Source organism: Dendronephthya gigantea, unplaced genomic scaffold (assembly GCF_004324835.1).
Source record: "Dendronephthya gigantea isolate DGI-Jeju-01 unplaced genomic scaffold, DenGig_1.0 000073F, whole genome shotgun sequence".
Lineage (NCBI taxonomy): Eukaryota > Metazoa > Cnidaria > Anthozoa > Malacalcyonacea > Nephtheidae > Dendronephthya > Dendronephthya gigantea.
The window spans coordinates 40,634-62,732 of record NW_021163083.1 but is presented as its reverse complement, the minus strand read 5'-3'; the positions used below and the strand labels follow the sequence as shown (position 1 = coordinate 62,732).

At 37.4% G+C, this 22,099-nt stretch overlaps 3 protein-coding genes across 6 annotated transcripts; 1 reads left to right on the top strand and 2 right to left on the bottom strand.

Moving 5' to 3' along the window:
- Nucleotides 1-133: 133 nt before the first annotated feature.
- LOC114531507 (transient receptor potential cation channel subfamily A member 1-like) lies at nucleotides 134-14,808 on the bottom strand. 3 transcript variants are annotated; one of them, XM_028553111.1, is made up of 17 exons: nucleotides 14,723-14,808; nucleotides 10,500-11,430; nucleotides 9,663-9,851; nucleotides 9,213-9,517; nucleotides 8,870-8,960; nucleotides 8,248-8,511; nucleotides 7,781-7,854; nucleotides 7,214-7,396; nucleotides 6,673-6,846; nucleotides 6,347-6,493; nucleotides 6,120-6,200; nucleotides 5,513-5,693; nucleotides 5,136-5,196; nucleotides 4,658-4,724; nucleotides 4,133-4,243; nucleotides 3,335-3,425; nucleotides 134-267 (listed from the first exon to the last, which is right to left on the bottom strand). In XM_028553111.1, the coding sequence occupies exons 2-16, from the start codon at nucleotides 10,626-10,628 to the stop codon at nucleotides 3,359-3,361; spliced, it is 2,124 nt and encodes a 707-aa protein (XP_028408912.1). In that variant the 5' UTR covers nucleotides 10,629-11,430; nucleotides 14,723-14,808; the 3' UTR covers nucleotides 134-267; nucleotides 3,335-3,358. The 3 variants fall into 3 exon arrangements, with proteins under 3 accessions (XP_028408912.1, XP_028408913.1, XP_028408911.1); XM_028553112.1 differs by lacking the exon at nucleotides 134-267 and adding an exon at nucleotides 589-744; XM_028553110.1 differs by lacking the exon at nucleotides 134-267 and having other exon boundaries at nucleotides 3,225-3,425.
- Nucleotides 513-2,786, top strand: LOC114531566. Its single transcript, XM_028553177.1, has 2 exons — nucleotides 513-595; nucleotides 1,804-2,786. The coding sequence occupies exon 2, from the start codon at nucleotides 1,831-1,833 to the stop codon at nucleotides 2,758-2,760; it is 930 nt and encodes a 309-aa protein (XP_028408978.1). The 5' UTR covers nucleotides 513-595; nucleotides 1,804-1,830; the 3' UTR covers nucleotides 2,761-2,786.
- Nucleotides 14,809-15,889: 1,081 nt separating the features above from the next.
- LOC114531635 lies at nucleotides 15,890-18,277 on the bottom strand. Of its 2 annotated transcripts, XM_028553251.1 has the most exons (5): nucleotides 17,259-18,277; nucleotides 16,961-17,152; nucleotides 16,678-16,774; nucleotides 16,246-16,312; nucleotides 15,890-15,989 (listed from the first exon to the last, which is right to left on the bottom strand). In XM_028553251.1, exons 1-5 carry the CDS (start codon nucleotides 18,166-18,168, stop codon nucleotides 15,972-15,974), a joined length of 1,284 nt encoding a protein of 427 aa, XP_028409052.1. In that variant the 5' UTR covers nucleotides 18,169-18,277; the 3' UTR covers nucleotides 15,890-15,971. The 2 variants fall into 2 exon arrangements, with proteins under 2 accessions (XP_028409052.1, XP_028409051.1); XM_028553250.1 differs by lacking the exon at nucleotides 15,890-15,989 and having other exon boundaries at nucleotides 16,177-16,312.
- Nucleotides 18,278-22,099: the final 3,822 nt, after the last annotated feature.

Sequence of the window (22,099 nt, the reverse complement as noted above, 5' to 3'; positions counted from 1 at the left end):
GATCAAGGTCGATGATGGTCGATCAAGGTCAATGAAATGTTGTTTTGTATTCGAGTAATTGTTCTGTCTTAAAAAACTATTTTTATTAAGTATACAACATTATTTACATTAATTTCAAATTTTTTAAGCATGTGTACACATTTCATGCCGAAAATACATATGAATTTCAGCCATGCCGTTCTGGTCATAATTAAACAAAAGATTTGCATAATACGAACATGTAAATTTCTAATCAAAAACATCGCTACATCGTGCTGTGCCGAATTCCTTAAAAAAGAAAATTAATTAACACATCTCATTTTGAAAACTTTCTTAATGATATTCGGGTGGTGTAGAATCCAATCAGCTTTAAAAACTGTGTGAAATTGTAATCAACAACATTTGGGAAGGCTTGTTTGTGTTAGGTATATTCACTACTTAATGACGTCAGATCCTATTTATCCTATAATATATATACTTCATAATTCATTACATGTTTAAAACTTCGCCTTTTAACGTCCATCCCACTTGGCTGGGTAAACATGTTATCGGCTGAGCACAAAATTTAAAACAACATAGGATACGTTGAGTTTTGAATCAAAACTATCAAGAAAAGGTGCGTATTTTTAATATTACATGTATGTTTAGGCTAACGCAAAGATAACCTCTCACGTTAAGGAGGTACTTTGGATAAGTATAACAGTACATATATTGAATATTGAACTTGTTTTCTGCTAATATGCCCCAAAAAGATCAAGCACATCTCTATAACGACATATTATTGTGTTATTATTGTATTTAGAGCATCTCATTTTTTCCCCCTGATAATATGCCTGATAATGTATTCTGAAATTAAATATAATTGGTATACAGCTCCACGATTTAATCTTTTATTAATAATTGTCGACGAACACAACGCGAAAAACTCACGAATAAGATAAGATAAACTTGTTATTTTGGCAAAACATTGCAGCTATTCTTTTTCTGATGTGATTTCGAGCGAAAGAACAGCACAGGCAAAAACAGTTAAAACTGAATGGCGAAACGGCGAGAAACTCTATTTTTATACGAAATTATAGCCTTTTTGAGCACTGGACTAGGAAACGAAGGGTTCGCGTTCGACTACCACGGCTATGGCTTGGTGTCCGACAATATATCTAGAATCGCATGCCCACTGATGCTACATTAGGAAAAAAAATGACTACAATCTTCGCTCGCGTGTGTTCATTTGTTCACGCCTTCCACCGCATCAATTTTTAATTATTTTCATGCAACTAGAATGACATGAACTTATATATTATAGAAGTTCCTATCATCTTGTGTGTATAAGTAATCAAATTCTATTTTTTGCTCACATTAAAGAAATATACACCCGTCGTGCAGGGACTCGCCGGCGGGTCTGATCTTTTACAAATTCATAAGTACGAGTGTCTAATAAAGCTAGTGATGAATTCATTAATGAATATTGAAAAAAACATTGATCTAACCGATGTCAGCATAGATCACTAAAGCCCGTTTTCCACTCCGAATTTATTCGCGCGACGCGAAGCGATATTTGAAATCCGGTGATGTGATTGTTTTGCGAAAAAAATCGCCACGAAAAAAAGTAGAATCGCTTTCTACTTTTTATCTGTTCGCGCGAATAAATTCGCGTAGTGGAGAACGGACTTAAGACAATGATTGCAATCAAACATGACGATTAACGGAACTAAAGCAGCCTCTTAAAATAAATCAGACCCGGAAAATGAAAATCCCCCAAGGAAAATCCTGATCACGGTGGGTCACGATCTGAGGATAATCTTTCTTTCAACTTCTTGATAATAGAAAGTCCATTGTGAATTTCCAAACAAAATGGGGAAGGATTCAAACAGTTCTTCCAGAGTACTTGATGGGATACCCGAACCTTTGCCGGATTGGAACGAAGATCCAGAAGTTTGGAAATGGGCGTTGCCTGTACACAGTTACGTCTTTGGAATAACCTTTTTCTTCATCGCCGTCTACGGGGTTTACAATCTGGTCAAGCTTTGCAAAAGCAAGATGAAAAACTCGAGAAATTACTTCGTTGCAATAACAGGGTTGGTTTGTTTTCTAGGCTTCACCCGTGCTGTGGTGTTGCTAGGCGACCCTTACTCCACGCGGAGACCTTTCGCATTGACCCCGGGCTATGGACTGCTGTTATTCAGCTTGGGTTACCCTTGTCTTACATCCGGGTTCTTTCTCATCAACTGGTCATTGGTCGAGGTCACGAAACTGCAGTTGCTACCGTCCCGCATTCACAAGCGCAAAGTTCTGGCACTAGTTTTGGTGATACACTTCGTGGTGGTGATAACGTTTGATATGATATTTGTATACTTCTCACAGACGATATTCCTCTTCATCTGTCGTTCCTTCTTCGTGGTCTGGGGCATACTACTCTTTGGTGGTTTCATTGTAGCCTCGATTAGACTCCAAAATCAAGTGAGACAAACTCTTAGGAATCTCACAGTCACCGGTAATGAAACCCCGGTCGCTCGCGGTCAAAGTAACAACGAGAAAAACGCGAGACCGGCTCGCTTCCAAGAAGCTCGCACCAGGAAAGTGATGAAAATCGCGCGACGTGCGGCCGCCACAGGCCTCCTGATTTGCTGCACGCAGATTTATGCCCTCTGGGAGTTCTACGTGTTCTACAACAACGACGTCGTCCCGAAAGCATGGCCTTGGTGGGGCTACCAGACGTCTTTTCGATGTGTTGAATTATTCATGGTTAGTCAAATGTTTCTCATCATCCGCCCAAAGAAATAATTTGGTTGTGTTCGTCGGTTGCTATATATACGTCATATACACACACATCTGCTTCTTCACGCCTGAAGCCTTGAATCAGTCTGGCGCAGCGCAATCGACTAGGCTCTTGATAGGACAATGACCATTGGCTAACCGCTCCAAGTTTTACGCATTTTACTTACTTACGACTAATAAATATACTATATATAGAAATAGACGATGTCCGTGTGGGGTTAGGTGCTCGAACATTCCTATGATAGTAGTTATCTACTTTCAAATTCTACGACTTAGGTGACAGTCTCTTTTTCACGTGACGACCGTGTGTTTGGTGATCGTTTGGTATTATATAGCGATATAATAAAACATTCTTTTTTGATAGTGTGAATAAAATATACTAACAAATGCTGTAACCTAGCTATTTAAAAAATGCATATAGAAAACCTTTTATAGAAGCAAGACCCATAGCTTAGTGGAGTAGTCCGTCTATTTGTTCTTTCAGTAGGATTCATAATGCCATGCATGCATATAATATATAAACGCTACAATCGACGAGATAAATCGTTGTCAATTGTGTTTTCCGAGCTTGTAAACAAACCTTATAGCGCTCTTTTCCGTTGAGTCACTCGCTTGGCTGCGATTCTTTCTTCATTTGCTCCGATTCTTTCTTCATTTGCTCCATCATAGCTCTAAAATAGATAGCGCAGATGTGTATTCGAATTGAATACTACAATAAAACAAGATATCTCCACTAACTTTGCTATGCTAACCTATACTGCATGCATGGCAGAGCTGTCTTCACGATTTATTTTGTATATTTTTGTACGAGTTATTAGGCCACATATCTCGGTTCAAATAAAGAACAATGGAGGAACTCGTTCGAGGCAAATTTGCAGAAAAACTTCTATCGCAGATCATGCATCAAGTTAATGCATACGAGCAGAATTTTTCGGTTTATAAAATATGAAGAAGAATATTATATCTGCTTACGTTAGTTTTTTCAAGATAGACTCTGCGGTTTCTTTTTCCGAACTCAATCAGTGAAAATATACATACGTTGTTGAATATTTTCCATTCAGACTGGTTGGTTTCAAGGGGTATTATGTAGAGGTCCCGTGTTATGCAGTTCAATTTTTCTTGCAACTTGCAATGCAAATATGGAATTCTACTTTTAAAAGATGTAAATCGGCGAAAAGTCTTTAAAGTGTAACTGTGAGAAACGTCCATGAAGTGTAATAAACACAAAAGTTTCGTACTTGCCAAATTTATATCTCTCAAAAATTGTATTGCACGTTGCATGAAAAAATTTCACCGCGTAACAGGGCCTCAATAAATTTCGTTATATGAAGTGCATAGGGGAGAAATATGACAGTTACATCGAGCTTATAATACTTACGTGAGACTAGTAAATTTTTCATTAATACTTTGCATAAGTTCTTCTTTAACAGTTTCCAAAGGATCTTTTTCCTTTCCTCTGTCTGTCTTGAGAACTCTTTTCATCGCCTCTCTAAAAACAGGAAATTCGCGTGTTCTTGCTCCGCCGAATTCTTATTTATATAAGGTATATAGATTGGGACGCACATTGAGGTAATTTATACGGGAAAGATAAGTCAAAGTCCGGGTGATCTCACGCTCATAATTTAGGCAATCATTCAGCGTTCGGAAAGGTTGTTGAAGTTGAAATCTAATCTGCAGTATTTAATCGACTATATATTCTAAACTAGTCGAAATTTTGTGATTACGTTTATTTATACAAGAACTACAGCTCTGACCGAAATAAAAAGTATATTTCACAATATATCGAGTTGTTTCAACCGAGAAATGGATTTTTATAGTTTTATTTGACAACTGGTCCCAGTCTTTTCCCGTCATTCCACGACCCTTGAATTTCATGCTATCCATTCTTGAATCAATACCATACCTCACGCTGCCAATTTTCTCCTCGTCTGTCTCCCAAGGATGTCGCCCTTCTGTGCTCTCCAACATTTCTTTAAAAAAAATACAAAAAATGGCATGCAAGTTATAATACTCCTCATTAGTTTACATCTCTCAAAAGTACAATTGTATCGTTTAACCAGTGAATTGTAATATAACCTGGAACGCTAACTTGGCCGCCATCTTTGTAGCCAAATTTGAAGCCGGGTAGTTTTTCTGAGTTTTTGAACATTTGAGAGAGACAGACGTTGAGAGAAATTATCTAGGAATGTCAAGAACTATGTAAAATACATTCATTCGCTAATTTTTATAAAAATTGAACGAAAAACAGAGCCAAAAACTCTTCAATTTTTGGCTTCAGCCAAGTATTACGCTGAACTATAGAAGTTAGCGTTCCAGGTTTTACAGTTCACTGCGATTACCACTGTAGCATGGCCTCTACAAAATGTTTTATGATCAGATACCTTCCGCTAATTCTTCGTCCGTCATTTTGGCACCCGGTTCGTATGTATTCTCTCGGTAATTCTTTTAAAGAAAAATTGTTCGACTTAATGAAACTTACCGTGATATAGCTGTTGGTTTGAGATTGCGTTGCGCATTACCGCATGACATGCAAGGAAAGTCAGGGTTTCCACGATACATTAGGAAAATGCCTTAACGAAACCTATACGACTATAGAGGGAGGGGGAAGGGATGCTTTTCACATTACATCAAGGGAAAGATTATAGATTACTACAGGTTATAGATTACTCCTCCCTACCGACGAGAAAAGCATTCTGGTAATAAATTATGATTGTGGCAACACGATAAACCTAAAGGTTTTGCACCTCTGCGTGCTTACCCATCTCTCAAATCTACTGTACTCCAAACGAGTGACAATACGCATGATATCGGCTGCGTACTGAATTCTCGCCGTCTTTCTTGCTTCGGCGTACGTGAAGCCGAATTGTGCAATGAGAATATTGAGCAACATCACCGTCAATACTCCCATGTAGACCAGGAGAACAACACTCGCTAACCAGCTAAAAAACCCCAGAGAACTATCGTCACTATAAAGAGCTTTACATAACTGGCTGGGGTTTCGGTTGTCCGAAAGGCGTTTAGCTTAAAACGGCGGATAAGCCAAAGTTTAAAAATACTCTAATGGATCTTGTGAATGACTGAACCTGCATCTTATGCATTTAATATGTACTACATCTATTGACAATTAAACTATTTACATCGAAATATTTCAGCTCAGTTGTTTAAAAAGTAGATAATTTTGTTTTCCATTTTGAACTTATCCACCGTTTAGGCTCAACGCCTTTCGAACAACCGCCCATGTTGGATTACTATTAAAAATACGATACAAAATACAAATTTGATTCTTATCAAATATGGTATAACGACTGCCTTGAAGACAAGGATATTTTAGAGAATATTTGATATAGATAAGTGTAGCAAATTACCCGAACTTTTTCCCATCGTCCTCTTCCAGTGTTCCTTGTCCAACAAGAGCTTTGAAGCCACCCAACATTATCGAGGAAAAGCTATAATTTGGTTAAAAGGAAGGATATAGACCGAATGATGTACGGATGGATCGTTTGAGGTAATGGAGGATTGTTTGAGGTAAGGATGAGGTCGAAATGAAGAAAAGATGGTTTGATTGAGAATACAACATCGTATGAAAACATACCTGTACGAATCCTGGGTACCGTCGACTTTCAGAGCCAAAAACATTGTTCCACAAAATCCAATAAATATCACAGCAAAGAACAGCATAAAACGTTTGACATCTTCCATGATCATTTTCACAATCGTTGTAGTGTAAAGACCAGTGATTCTATAAGGATAAAACAGTTTGAGGTTTAACGATGCTTGACTAATAATCAACAACATTCCTGCCACCCTATTTTTTAAGGTCTTCTGAATGCACAACACCTTTGATTATGAGAAACTGTATACAACAGACTACGGGTAGGGTTACGAATAATAAATTGTAAGAAGAATACAAACGTTTACCTTGAAACATTGGAATATTTAAAGAGGTGTATGAAGCACAGAAGATAACCAATCGCAGCTGTGAGCCATTGAGAATTCGATTCAACAAAACGAAGTGGAATAACAAAGAGGATAAAAATGATCATGCTCAATATATTGATGCAATTGAAAAAATCAAAATAACGGCTTTTCTCTCTGTAAAGAAAAAAATTTGTTAAACAACGACAAGTCACAAAACGCAATTGACAGTAAAGTCATCTGGCACAGAATACCAACTTACAGGTAGGGAGCTGGGCACGCATTCTGAGCCAAAATAGTTACAAAAGTCACAGTGGAGACAATCAAGTTATTCAAGTAATCAACTGTATCAATACCACTGACCTATATTAGATAGTTCATATTATGGTCTAATATAGGTCAGTGATCAATACCTAACCAGTGCCAGTGGTAATTGAATGTTATCGTGTTTGACTGGAAAGCTAAAGTAGTGGCGCTGATTTCGAAGTCCGACAGGTTCACGAAAGACAGTGAATGTAGAAACTTTTCAGACATTTAGACAAACCTTGCTATTTCAAATATCATCTGAACGAACTGGACCATTAAGAAAATGATGCTACAGATTTCACAGAGCGCTCGAAATATATCAGCAGGGCCTTCGTATCTCGTTGGATGGTCACGGGTAGAGCCGTAGATGAGAGCAAATGACAATACCGTGAAGAATAATGCATACAACGCAGCCTCAAAACTAGGAAATAACAGGAGATGTACGTCAGCGGTGAAAGGAAGAGATGCACAAAAGATGAGCGTATAATACAAACAGATTAAACTATGGTATCTGGCTGATAAATATTTTGTACGGTGTACATTAGGCAATGGTATGAAATAATCAAGAAATGTTGCTTTAACATACAGCAGACATGGATCTACCATGGAGAAGGAGAGCAGGTGCACCCCTGGTATGAGGGGAGGGGTGCAAGGGGATGGGTCCAATTTTTAGGATTTTTCAAAAAAGCATACATTCTAATGTTTCTTATTACAGCTCAACTGCTTGCACCACACTCCATGGCTACAAACAGGCCTGCACCCCCCCCCCTTCCAACAATACCACACTGGATCGACCTCAACTTACCAAAACCACCAGAAGCCAAATTTTTTCCATTTTTTTACCGCTAACATCCGAACAACTGGATGCTGAACAGCTTCCTGTGATATGAAATGATAGTTTAATGAAATTTCATGTGTATGGATGGAAGGGTGTGAAGTGACGGGATGGAAAATAAAATTACTATCCACAGACATGGTATAGGCAGCCTATTAATATTATGTTATTATGAATTTTGGAGGCGTAATCTCAGCATAGTAATATAGATTTATTCTCCATTCACATATATATGCAATTGAAGATTGCTTTGTGTTCATGCAAGTTGTGAATTCAGCCAATTTTAGTGGAGCAAAGGGGGGCTACAAATGGCTGATGGATGGAGGGCCCCCAATGGTTGTGTTATGCCACTGAATTTAGCACTGCTTGTCATGGTTCAGATTAGTCTCAACTTTAAGACCTCAGTAGCTAGGTCAAGCAGATTGACTAATATACACCTTATCATCTGTACTGCAATCAGCAATATGTCGAAGGCACGATACAGATTCTTTGTTGAAATTTGAATCATCATCAGGCACATTTCCATTATCATCAGTTTCAAGAATGTGATAATAGAAATCATAGTCCAAGGGATCATTTGGAACACTTTCTAATGCTTTTGTAATGTCATTCCTGTTTCCACTTTCTTCTCGATCTTCACGGTTCGGAAGGTATGGCCAAACAGGATCGATCAATTTGTTTAATACTGCTGTAACTGTTTTCTAGAACAGTAATGGGATTAAATCAAGTCAAATCTCTTGTTGGCAGAGGTTTTAGTAGTTGACAGAAATGGATATATAAATCATGCAGTGGCGTAGCCAGCCTGGCAATTTTGTTCCACTATGTAAATATCAAGTTATTATAATTACTTGTGTCTTTAGAAATTCATCGTTTTTACAGTCTATGAAAACCAAAATATTAGTATAACCAGATAAATTGTCAGGCAGGCAACGCTACAGAATCCAGTGATGCAACTAGGTCATGTTAAAGTTGGGGATCAATCCAGTCACCTTGTCTCAGGCTTGATTGCAGGTTGGGTTTGAACTTTGAGAGGTTCATAACACAAAATGCAACATGTACCTTCATTTTAGGATCACGATGACCGATGATCTCTCCAAAACTAGGGTCCTTTGGTTTTTTACCCTTACTGTGCAGAAACAGCTGTTGGACACTTTTAAAAAACAATCATAAATGAGATGTTTTCCAAAGTAGAATAGGCATTACTCCTAGAAATAAAACATACACTCTCTGCAGGTTAGTTCTGACTGGAACTTGCATGGCTATTCAAGGACTTAGCTTTCTACTGAAACAACTAAGAAAAGCATAGTCAAAACCAAAATATAATGCATACTTGACTACACTCATATAAGCTAGTTCATACATCCAAATTTTTCAACACTCCCAAAAAGCAATTATTACATACCGATCATACTGCATCCTTGATATGAGATATGAAGCAGTATCATCTCTAAAGTTTCTTAAGGCAACCTGCAATGGTAATACACTATCCGCTGTTATCGCATACATAAGCTTTGGGGAATGCTCTACCAGCATCTTTGAGACTTGAGCGTAGTTCAGTTTAGCAGCCATATGAAGTAATGTAGGTTTTGATGAATCTTTATCATCACGAAAAAATTCATTGTACTTTTTTTTCTTTTTTTCTTTTCCCTCTTTTACTTCAGTAATTCCTTTATCTTTCTCCAAAATGATTTTGGTCAGTCGGCCAATCTAGAATATATTGGAAATTTTCCCAAAATGTCTGAAAATACATGCAGATTTTTCTGCAGAAATGAGGTTAGTAAATAGGGCTGACAAAAATATCCTCCTCAGTATATTTCATATCATTATTACTATATACTTTTCCACATCTTACCAGGTATTCCAAACTGGCTAAACGTTTTGAGTCTTTATTTTCCTCTAATTTAGGCCACTCTTTTAACATAACTATCAGAGGGTCAGTACCACGATTACCATCTTCTTCATTTTCAATGAGTTTTTCAGCTTTGACTTTATCTACAGCCTCACTATAGGATAGGCCTTCCTTTTCAACTTTAACATTAACCTGAAGGAAGGTTATGTATAGGCTATATTTATGTATCGACTATATATAAGATACATTTCTCTTGATTATAAACCCCTGAGGACATATTTTAGTTGTAAACCCCCAAGGACACATTTTAGCAACCACCAAGGAATTCCATGGTTCTTCAACAGGAGAAGGGGACAATCTACATTGAAAAGCCCATGAGTCACAGAATGGAAACCTATACGAAAATCATCTCTTTCTGATAGGTAACAGAAAACAAAACAGACAACTTTCTGTAGCCCAGTATTGCATCTTATTATGCATGTCATGAGTCTATAAAAGTATGAAGTTCAAACAATTGTATTATGTAGAAATCAGAGATGCTACAATGCAATGTAATTACAACGCAAACATTAGTTATACTTGTGTTTACAGTGTGTATACATACTGACAATCAATACACATTGACATACTGTCTACTGGATTTTACTCCATTATCTCGATATTGAAGATTTATAATCAGGTAAACAATAGTGTTACAATCTGGTAATTTAACTAATAACAACACAGATTTAACTAATACATTTCAAAATAAACCAACACAGAAAAGATAGCCAATGAAATCACAGAGAAATCAAAACAAGCACGTGAATAATGGTATTATATCACATCAAATCTTCTGACCTTCACCCAGTCTTCTTTGCTAAGTTTTGGGATTTCAAAAGGCTTATCCGTGTTTAAAGCTGCCTGTCTTTCCTCCATTTCTCTGATATTTTCAGTCTCATTTAACGGAACCGCCTTATAATCGGCCATGCCACCGTTTGGTTACAATATCATGCTTGAAATTTAATACCTCAAAGGGCGTCTCCTCTATATTTGAACATGGTTGGAATAATTTACATAATTATACAATCATAATTGATACAATCGTACATTCGAACAGGAATTCGGTGATAATTCCAGAATCGGTGGTCTCATAAGCCGCGTTTACACTAGAGCACAGACTAGGGGCCCTGATCTCGCCTGGAGTGGGAAAAATCTAGGTAATATGTGCCACGTTCACACTGACACTGCTTTCTTGTTGATGATATTGGAGAGCCAAAATAAATGACAAAATACTTGAAGCAAGACCCAAAACACGTCGAAAAGTGTTAATACTAGTATGGATCCTATACAAATCATACTATTAAGTTTAAAATTTGTCAGGACTAGACTAGGTAAAGCCCGTTCACATTAGAAAAATCGTGCTCCAGGTGAGGTTTTGTGGCCTAGAGCCTAGAGGTCCAGGCCTGGTCTAGGCGGGATAAACAAACGTTCACACCTTTAGCCTAGGTCTGGTCCAGGCCAGGTCAAAGCACGTAGTGTAAACGCGGCTATATAGGTGATCTGGACCCATAAGTCTGGACAATTGAGATGAATAAACTATTGTTTATTCATGATGGTTTATTCATCTGACTGGTCTGGACCCATATTATTATAAGTCTGGTCTGTCTGGACCAGTGGTCTGGACCCATTGGATATACTGGAGTGACGGATCGTTGCCACTGATCGTTGCTGAGAACACTGGCCTCGACATGTCACTGGAATGTGAAACAACGGTGAAACTGATCTCAATCTGAAATGTAATGACATGAGATATTAATGGAATATTAACCACTGATAACTTGTGATAACTCAACTGACCTCAAAAGATAAATGGATATTTAAACTGATCCGAATATATAGCCTGGATGACTCACAAAGTTCGAAAAAATAGGTACGCTATGCGGATCGCGGAGTTTAGACCACCGTTTTATCCACGCAAAAATCGCGACAATTCCTATTTTTTTAAAAACAATTTTGATGCCAATTTTCGGGAAATATGATCTCTAGAGTTCTGCTCAAGGAAGCAGTCGGAATAAGTTCCATAAGTTCCAACAAACGAATGGAGCAACCTGATAAACGACCATTCTGTATTCGTCTTATTTTTTGTCAGCGCACTGACTCTTGCAAAAAAATAAAGACCTAAAACAAACCGCGCGAATTATGCAAAAAAACATCGCGGCAAAATGTTCAGTGCAAAAAACCCTTCTATGAGCTGCATCCGTCCACATGCAGGGTTTCAGCATTCTCTCGCCTCGGACTGTCACAAATTCATTACAGTCTCATTTCGACGCAACATGCAGAATCCCGTGGTAAGGTATCCAATTCGTAGAAGTCTGGTGCACAATTTGAAATGTTTAACGCGGGCTCAAAGTACTCATGACGTCACCGATGTTTTTTTGTCCGCTACGGCGCTACCGAGACCTTCATGAACAACGCCTCTCGTGTCTCCTTCGCTTTCCACCTTTATACCAACTTTTTGGGACATTTCATCAAGACACGTTAATCTGGTTTACAGAAACGCACTGGTCACGTTTTGGGTTGTCAGCAGGGTTCAAGAACAAGGTAGGTATTGAGGTACACTCCACTTTTTGGATATACTGGGTGTCGTATGTACTTCAACGCGATAGGTAAATTAGCGTGAAGATATGTTGCGTCCTTTATATCTTGTTTAAACACAACATCAGGTTACTGTTTTATCACCAAATTCACACATGATTTGGGTGTAAGTCAAACAATGTTGCAATTGCCTCTGAATGTAACAAAATTGCAACATGTGTGTTCTCTGGTCGCCAATAACAAATTTTATCGAACTGCTTAATCGAATTTCAAGAAATTGCCATAGCCATATACTGACAAGTCAAACAAATTATTGGAGGAACGTAGATTCTGGTATTTATTGCTACAACCTCACGAGCTGTTCCTGAGCAATGGGATGCGCTTAACGTTGGTATAAATACCGAGCAAAAAGGCATAAATTTTGCAATAAGATCGGAAGGTCAAGCTTCAGAGGGTTTACTTTAGATGTGAAATTGCATCCTTGTGTCTAGAAATGCATGATGGGACTTAGAATTGCTTTACCAAATACCTGATAATTTCATTTGAGTGGGTAGTATTATTGATCAGGTATCTGACTTACAGGTAACAGAGTATATGCAGTGTTCAGCAACACAGCCAAGAGAGCAAACCCCAACCCTTAATCTCCATGCATACAAGACCAATTAGACCATACATATAGTATTCAGATTTTTCAGAAACCTCATCACCTAGCATTTTCGAATTCTAGAAGGCGAATGTCCTTTCACTACCCTCCTAATAAAGACTCGCCAATCAGAAGAAAATTGAAGGGTTGGTGTATTGGGGTTTAACAAATCAACAATTTGCATGCTAGTGCTTTGCACCCAGGTCAACCCACCTCTGGTTAGTCTGGTATTAAAAAACGATTAACTGACCAAAACTGACCAAAAATTAAAATACAAACTGACGAATAAAAAAAGGATAGAACAGGATTTTAGCAAAGCCTGCAGATTAATGTTTTGTTGTGATAGCTTTAAGCAATTGGAAGTGTGAACTCCAGCCTTTGTATTGGTAGCCTGAGCACTAATAAAATTGGGCAGGGGTACCAGATTTAGCCACACCCTGCCATTATTTTGACTGTATTGTAAATAGAGCTTTAATTTCTTTAACAGGATAATGGGTGGGATATCTGACAAACCTGGGCAACATGAAAGTGAGAAGCCAAAAGATGCTCCCAAATCACCCAAAAAGCCTGAACAATCCAAAAAGCCTCCACAAACAAGAGCACTAGGCGTAATTGTTTTATACAGTAATTCTGAAAGACCACACATGATTCCTTTCTGTGATGCAGTGAATGCATGGGGGGATGAAAGTAGCATGAAAATCACCAATCCTCCACTACCCGAAGAAGACCAGCATAAAAGTGATTTCATGTTCTTGAAGGTGCCTTTAGAAGTTGAGAAAGAAAAGATAGAAACATGGGTGAAAAAGCAGTTGGAAGAGCCGGAGCGCCACATTGTCCTTGTATGTTTTCTGACAGATTACGACTTGGATTCATTGAAGAGAGACACAATCTTTCAAAATGAAAGAAAAATAATTCCATTTTGCTTCAAAGATTCACCACTCCAACCAGAGAACAAACAAAAATGTATTTGTATAAATGTGGATTTTGAAAACGCAGATGCTGAACTCATAAGAGACAATATGAACGGCCTTGGCACTGCAATCTTGGATGAGACTCTATGGTCCTGATTATAGCAAACACTAATGCAGTAACTGTTTGCAATATTTACCAGCTGAATAACCTATTTTCAATTCTATAAGGGATAGTAGAACTTGTGTTTATTAGGAAAATTTTTAGAGACGTGCTGCTTAGATTGTCATAGGGTCAAATTAGATTCCAAACTCATTAGATAAAATAGTAATAATTAAAATAAGTACACAAAAATAATATTTACCTAAAACTTGAACGTACTCTAGCGTTGGCTTTGGGGGGTGCATGCAACCTCACCCACCTCCCCTAAAAAATTTCCATCCATGTTTTATTTTAAAATCACATGGTGTAGAGGCACATTAGTTACACTACTATAGAGATATCAGTTAGATACTGTGTTTTGTAAACATAATGAAAAAAATAAAAAAGTTATTGTTTTTTAACTAATAGAAAAGAGAAATACGTTTTTATTGGCAGGTCCTGCTTAGAATTCAGGGGGGGGGAAGCCAATCTAAATATCCACAAAATACGATGTTTTTTTAACACTTAGTTTAACAGTTAGTTATGCTATTACAGTTTACTGTCTATTCTAATCAGTAAGCAGTAGTTTGGTGTGAACTGACAGTCTGAATGTCTGATGCAACCTACAGCCTCAACTAAACTGCCTACTGCCAAAAATATAACTGATTTCAGAGATTCAGACCATTATTTGGTGTTAGACTGTTAGTTACATGAACTTACATCGAATTTGAGCGAGCATTACATTTCTAACCAAATTAACACACATAGCTTATAAACAAAATGCTGAACAAACCTTTGAAAAGCTTGGTCATTCTGGAAGACTTGCAAACGAACTTCTCAGCACTGTGAATCGATGAAGATTAGAAGGAAAAGACGTTCCTGGTTCCACACGGAATAAATAGAGCATCCTTTACAATGTAATATTTTGAAAAGAGTATAATTCACGAGGTTCTTCGTTGCAAAATAAACATCACTGCAACAATTGATTTGAAAACTAGCGGCTAAATCGAGGAATGCACATTTGTCCGACGCCATCTTGAATCCCGCGCAAAAGACTGGGGCGACATTACTAGAGGATAGATGGTTATTATCGTGGATAATGATGGATTAGTAAAATAATATCACGGTCATGTGACTCAATCAATTGCTGAATTATAATATAGTGTTCATATATGTCTACGGTACAGGATGTTCGACACTGAGCAAGTCAAAAAAATATAAAAAACAAAAGAAACAAAAGGCAAGTGCATAAAATGAAAGTATATATTTTGGATGCTTTTTGGAAGCATGCGAAAATGATGTATGCATCTTGATATACTATATATATATATATATATATATATATATATATATATATATATATATATATATATATATATATATATATATATATATATATATATATATATATATATACTTTATATAAATATATGATATAGTATATAAAGATGCATGCATCATTTTGGCTTGCTTCCTGTGCTGCTTTATATGATAATTTTCCCTATTTATACATATTTATATAAAATATACAACTTTACAAATATAATAAAAGTTGTCAATAACATAAACATAAATTGCCAAGTGAAAGTTATTGACAATTGTCTCCCTAATTACTAATTCGATATTGTTACATAATTATATAAAGTATACAACTTTACAAATATAATAAAAGTTGTCAATAACATAAACATGAATGCCAAGTGAAAATGATTGACAATTGTCTCCCTAATTACCAATTCGATATTGTTACATAATTATATAAAATATACAACTTTACAAATATAATAAAAGTTGTCAATAACATAAACATGAATGCCAAGTGAAAATGATTGACAATTGTCTCCCTAATTACCAATTCGATATTGTTACATAATTATATAAAATATACAACTTTACAATATAATAAAAGTTGTCAATAACATAAACATGAATGCCAAAAAATATACAACTTTACAAATATAATAAAAGTTGTCAATAACATAAACATGAATGCCAAGTGAAAATGATTGACAATTGTCTCCCTAATTGTCAATTCGATATTGTTAGTTGGATGACATATCCTGAAATTTGAACATAAAATATTTATATATTTAATACTGTAATTAATGTATTTACATTAATTAAAAGATGATTTAATGATTAATAATATATCAACAATTCAGTCCCCATATTCCCTAGCTCCGCTTGGCAACACTGTTGATTTACCAATTGTTCAGGTATAACCTAATGCTAATTGTCTACCTTATGATTTCTTTTGTGTGGATGAAGAATCATTAATTACCATTGAAATATAATATATGCATGTGCACTACCTACCTGATTTAGATTTTCACATATTTGACAATACCATTCATCATGTTCACTTTTGATTTTTACACATTCCCTAGATGTTTGAAAGGTAAAAAATTAATGCATCTATGTCAATGGCAGGCTGGTGGTCCAAGGTGGCATAACTGAGGGTGTCCTTGTGCTCCTAAACTAGGCAGTTAAGCAAAGACAAAAAAAAATAATGCTGTACTGAGATAGGTTACAAATTCTTTAGTAGAATGCCATCACCTTTGCATTGGTAAAAAATGTGGGGATGAGTTAACATTAGGCCACATTAATAAAAATAGTGTGCAAAGCTAATTGTATGACTAAAAATATGAAATTAATTTAATTTAATTAATTAGCTTTGATTGCCAATATAATGGTAAAGTCCCAACTGCAAGTTGCCAATCACTGCAGATGCATGTAACTCAATCTCACCAGTGGTGCCAGGTTGAACATGAATCACACATTATCATATCTTCACAGCTAGCTTTGTTGCATGTAGAGCACCTCCACTCTTCTTGTAATTTCTGAACTGTAAAAAATAATAATTATCTAATAAAATTTGTTAACAATATATTAGTTGAATTGACGTAGCTTAATGGTTATTCATTATTCATGCAATAATTGGTTATTCAGCAATATGATAACTAACACTATACTGACAATGGCCGGCCATTACTAAATAGTGTTATTTAGATTTGTATGTAGAGTAACATACATGAGTTGACAACTTTTTCCCATGCTTTTTGATCTAAGTACTGTTTGATGGATATTATGTTGAAATTCAATGCTTCTTCTGATGGATGTTTTTTGTCAAGGTGGATGTCTTTCTCTGAAAGAGGCTTGTTTGTCTCCATGACCATCTTGATTAATTTGTTTGAAACACCAAAGCAACTAAGCAACTCTTGAACTACAAAATAAAGTTATATATTCATATTGTTAACTGTCAGTAATATTGTATTAAGCCATACAATGCTTGTGAAACAACCCATCAAAAGGTAATTATTATTACATACCATCATCAGGATCATTAGTGTTTGGAAAGAGTGAAAGGATATCTTCTTTGCTTGGTTTTGTCAATCTAGATTTGTTGGTTGTTTTGGCTTTTTTCTTGGTTGATCGAAATCCTTTCTGCTTTTCAATATTTTTATTAGCTGGTGTGTTAGATATTGGTTGCATCTTGTGATGGAGGCATGGATGCTTTTGCAGCGATGAAAAGACGTTCTGTGCAGCATTGATTTGTTTGTCTAACTGTTGCAATGCTTCTTTGTTGGTACATGACTCAATTTGTTCTGACAATGTAAGAAGTTTCCTTTTGATGCCTTGTTTAAGGGATGCAATATCATTTGACACCTTATTTTGCATGTGGAGATGTGATGTTAAAAGTCCCAATTCCTCAGGTACAAAATCTTGCGATTGCGAACTGTTCAAAACTTCATTTGCAATATCATTTGTCTGTTTGGTGTCAACAGATAAAAAGTGTTGCAACAGGTGTATGTGCTTGCATATGGTGTGCTGAATGAGATAATCATGACAGGTGCATGTATACTGGTGTATGCACACTGAAGTGCTACATTCTGTGCATCGTAACTGACATGTGTCTGTGCATGTATGCTGGTGTTGCTTGGTGACTGTATATGTGTCGGAACCTTTTTCACTTTTTATCAGCCATTTTGATTCGTCGACGCATTGAACACTGTCAATCTTCAATCCTTTGCTGTTGTTGTGGCGATCTTGTATGGTCTTCAATTTGTTAGTGCTCTTTCCTTTTGTCAGTTTTATTAACCTCTCAAACAGTTTATCTCGGGTGTACTTCAGGAGGTTGAACAAGCAGTTGTCAACTCTTCTGTTGTGTTTCCCTTTCAGGTAATTATACTTGAAAACACGATGAAATGCCTCCACCAGCATGTTGGTATTAATTCCCATCCCTTTCCTGTAGCAATATGCCCACGATTCTTCCCTGCCTAGCCATTCATTTTGAAAATATTGACAGAATTCCAAGCTTAATGATGGCAGGCGTTCCAAAAATTGGGAAAGGTAATCTTGGAAGGAGGTGACATCGGTTTGCTGTAAAACAGTACGTAGCATCTTGTATATATCTGCTGCTACAACTGGAGGAAAAAGTATACAACCATTTAGCACGAAATACACCCATTGCCCTACTTTAGTACTGCATTTTACTCTTTCTCAAGCGCACTTTATTCGCATTTAGTTGGTTGGGCAACTCAAGCTATAGCTCTGAATGGAACTGACTAAAACAGTAATTAGTCCGCAAGATATATCGTTTAAAGTAGCGTAAAATATCGCAACTGCATGCCAAAACGCGTTCTAGCTTCATCTGCATCATTCCCTTTTGCAAATGAGTTAAAATTATAACCATGATGATTATGTACGTAATGCATTGAAAGTAATTATCACAATGATCATCTAGCCGCCTGAGGCTTACAGCACACACGACCGTCCATGGTAGTTCCATGATATTAAAAGCCTGTATGACATTAAGCAATGAAGAAGATCAAGATGTACCTGTATCCTTCACTTTAGCTCGCAGCTCTGTCTGCCATGCTTTATCCACGTGCCAGGTGCAGAAAAGACGTAGTGGCTTGCCACCCATTACACCTAACCAAGCATTGTAGAACTGGCTTGCTAAATCGGACATAATCCACCTTGGCGTCAGGACTCCGCAATTTCGCTTTATCATTTCATAGAAGATACACATATGGGTGAAGTCTTCGTGGTTTGAAAGACACCAGGCAATAGGAAATCCCTCTCCATACTCATCAATCACCACAAGCGATGTTAGGAGGAAGTCGTATCCAGTAGTTCCGTGCGTCGCGTCAACACAGATGCCTTTACTGGAAAACTTTTGGGCCATCTCTTTCTGGAACGGACTCTGTATGATAACCATGAAGTCGTCTTTTGTCAAGTCAAACCCGTCTGGAGCAGACTCACCCTGAAACTTATGGAAAAGTACTGGGTTACTTTCGCTCATTTTCCACTGTTCGATCCACGCTCTAACGCTCTCCTGATCATCGGGATGCCTTTGTACTTCGCTGACACCAAAAGATGACATGATATTCGCAAGATCCTTTTTTGCAGTTAGGTGGTACCGCGTAAATTCTGATTCCTGCTGCATGGCTTCCTCTCGAATGTCATTTAGTATTCTGTCACGTGAGACTCCTTGTTTCAACAAAGACGCAATTTTTTGCCGTTTACTTTTGGTTATCCAAGTATGTTGTAGATCCCTCTCGTGCCCGTAGTGCGTATAGCAGATGTCAGCTTTCACTTTTCCTTCGGTGGTAATTTCAGCCCTAATCGTCGATGTACAGTTTTTTTGTATCTTGCAGCTTCCTAAAGTACATTAAAGATATTTAATTATTTAATACTTATCTAATCTTTCAGTATGTCAAATAAAGGCGTATTAAAACTACAGCTAATTCGCCTGCTGTGTGATAACGAAATTCTTTTTGAAATTATTTATTGTAATAATTTCTGAAATTATAATTTATCCAACCTTGTGATTTAGTTCGCCTTTTTCCAGTACCACTGGGGGTGTAAAATCCTCCTCGGTTGCACTGATAATATTGCACATTTCCTTTGGTCCCGGTCTTCTTTGTGAACGAGCAAATCTCTTTTTCTTCCACTTTGTCTTTCCAGTCCAGAAATTCTAATTAGAATTGAAAATAAGATATTTTATTGATAACATATTGAAAGGTTTGAATTGGACAAGGCACTTTGAATTTTGATCCTCTTTCTACATCAAGTTTTATCATAAAAACATAAAAACTAACCGTCAGTTTTCCAACAAAATTTGTTCAGATCTGAAAGAATATTGTGTGCCTTGCCAAGTGTCGCATTCTGCTATCTGTGACATTTAAATCCACAGTCATGACAAGGCAGTTACCATCAGATTGTCGTTTGTATGCCTTTTGAGTGTGGCGTTAAGCGTGAATTTCTCGTGAACATGGAATCAAGCAAAGGACATTGAAGTGCTTTTTTTTGTAAGCACCCTTTTTTTTTAGGTGGTACAAAGTCGTCTCCACTTTCCGGATCACTTTTAAGCAGAAAAGCTGGGTGATCATCCTCATCATCAGTCATTTGAACAACTGGAACACCACAATTTTCTTTTAAACTGGTTGGGCCAATCTTCTTGATGTTTTCATGTTGATCATAACTGCTGGCTGTTGTGGGATCGTTGCGTTTATGTTTTGTACAGCCACTTAAAAAGAAGGCACAGGTGTTTGCTGCTTCCAAATTAGAGGGACAACGTATTCTACGTTACAGAATTACATGCAAACCAAGATGCAACGACAAGACGCAAGTACTTCCCAAATCTGGTTGGAGTCTGAAGAAATATTGGTGGAAAGTTAGTTGCATTGCCACAAGTATGTGTCGTAGAGAGATGCTCGAAAAATTCGAAGTTGTAACAAGCTATTGCTCCATAACCATCACAACAATTCCACAGATATGCTACATGTTTGCAAGGGGTAAAAGTGGCACAGGTTACTCCGCAGCGGTGCATTCCAGACATCGGGCAATGATCGTGGATCATGTAGCATAACACCGAGTAATGAGAAACGTTGTCATCTTTGCAAACGACTTTCAGGTACTTGTCCACCCTGCACAGAAGACCACTCGGGATAGGCCAGGCAAGAGAATCCCCGTAGACAATCTCTTCTTCATGATGTCAACGTGACAAAGTGTCCAGTGACAGCCTCTTTGATCATCAGTTCCAAGAAAAGTACCACGTTCATCCGGCCGACGTTAAGTGCGAAGAGAAATTTTGAGGGCATGTTCGCGTTGCATTTCTAAATCCCGATAGGTTAGGGTCGGTGTTTAGTGCACCGTTAAGGAATATACAGTAGGTGTCACTCTGGGACTCTGTCAATATCTTCGTCATCCATGCGATGTGATCTGACGAAACCCAACGGTTGACACATATCATGATAACTCCATTGCTGTCATACCGTGTTGTTCGCATATTTCATCGTACCTGTTGGAATAAAGCATTCTGAAAGTTGGATATCAGAGAAGCTGGAGGATGTCGAGTTACCCCCTGCGGTTTGTGGTACGACTTGGAGAACCAGTTGACCTCTTGCTGTACGGCTGCTTGAATACTTTTGGCGGTGTGTAGCCTTAAGAGAACATCGATGCAATCGACATCCAATCTTCCTCCAAATGTCTCGATATATTGTCTGGTCTTTCCACGATTGTTGTTTATGTCTGCTTTCCATGAATATAATTGATCTTCTGAGGGAAGTGATCTTACAGTAAGGGGATCTAAAATTTGTTGAGACTCCGAATAACATACAACCTTTGCTGAGTTCCAGTGCTTCGCAGCTGTTTGTTGGATGGTACATTCAAATGCGTGACCTCTACTGTAGTTTGTTATTGTCTGAGGCGTAAATTCTCTTGAATTTTGACGGAGAAATGAAACCTAAAGTTTTTCGGAAAGAAGTTCACTTTATTTAATAACTAGTAACCCAGTCCATTCTCGCCCAATGTTAAGAGGATGAAAAAGAAAAAAAAGAAGCCCCGTAGGTGCACGGGACTCTCTAAATTGGGCAGGGGCGCCGTGGGTGTGCTAAGACAGGGACCGCGGAGGGGGGGGGGGGCTGGGGGGCTTTAGCCCCCCCAATAATTTTCAAAATACATGTGATTCCTTTATAGCGATTTTTATATGGCCATAATTATACGAATAAAAACTCCTTATAGTAAGTTGTGTAATCATAATTATGTGTTCACTATCCGTGTTGGTGAACAATGTTTTCATTGAAGGTATTTACAAGAAAAATATAAACAGATAAGTATGGTCCCCCCCCCGAGGGTTCACTCTTTCGGCTTCGCTAGCCCCCCC

Excerpts from the sequence above, each read along its gene's own strand:
- LOC114531566 (XM_028553177.1), top strand. The coding sequence starts at position 1,831 with ATGGGGAAGGATTCAAACAGTTCTTCCAGAGTACTTGATGGGATACCC.
- LOC114531507 (XM_028553111.1), bottom strand. The coding sequence starts at position 10,628 with ATGGCCGATTATAAGGCGGTTCCGTTAAATGAGACTGAAAATATCAGA. Across the intron at positions 6,494-6,672 it reads AAATATTCCAATGTTTCAAG|AATCACTGGTCTTTACACTA; the intron begins GTAAACGTTTGT and ends TTATCCTTATAG. Across the intron at positions 3,426-4,132 it reads GAAAAATTTACTAGTCTCAC|AGCTATGATGGAGCAAATGA; the intron begins GTAAGTATTATA and ends TATCTATTTTAG.
- LOC114531635 (XM_028553250.1), bottom strand. The coding sequence starts at position 18,168 with ATGGGAATTAATACCAACATGCTGGTGGAGGCATTTCATCGTGTTTTC. Across the intron at positions 16,775-16,960 it reads GGAAAAAGTTGTCAACTCAT|TTCAGAAATTACAAGAAGAG; the intron begins GTATGTTACTCT and ends TATTTTTTACAG. Across the intron at positions 16,313-16,677 it reads TGTTCAACCTGGCACCACTG|GGAATGTGTAAAAATCAAAA; the intron begins GTGAGATTGAGT and ends TCAAACATCTAG.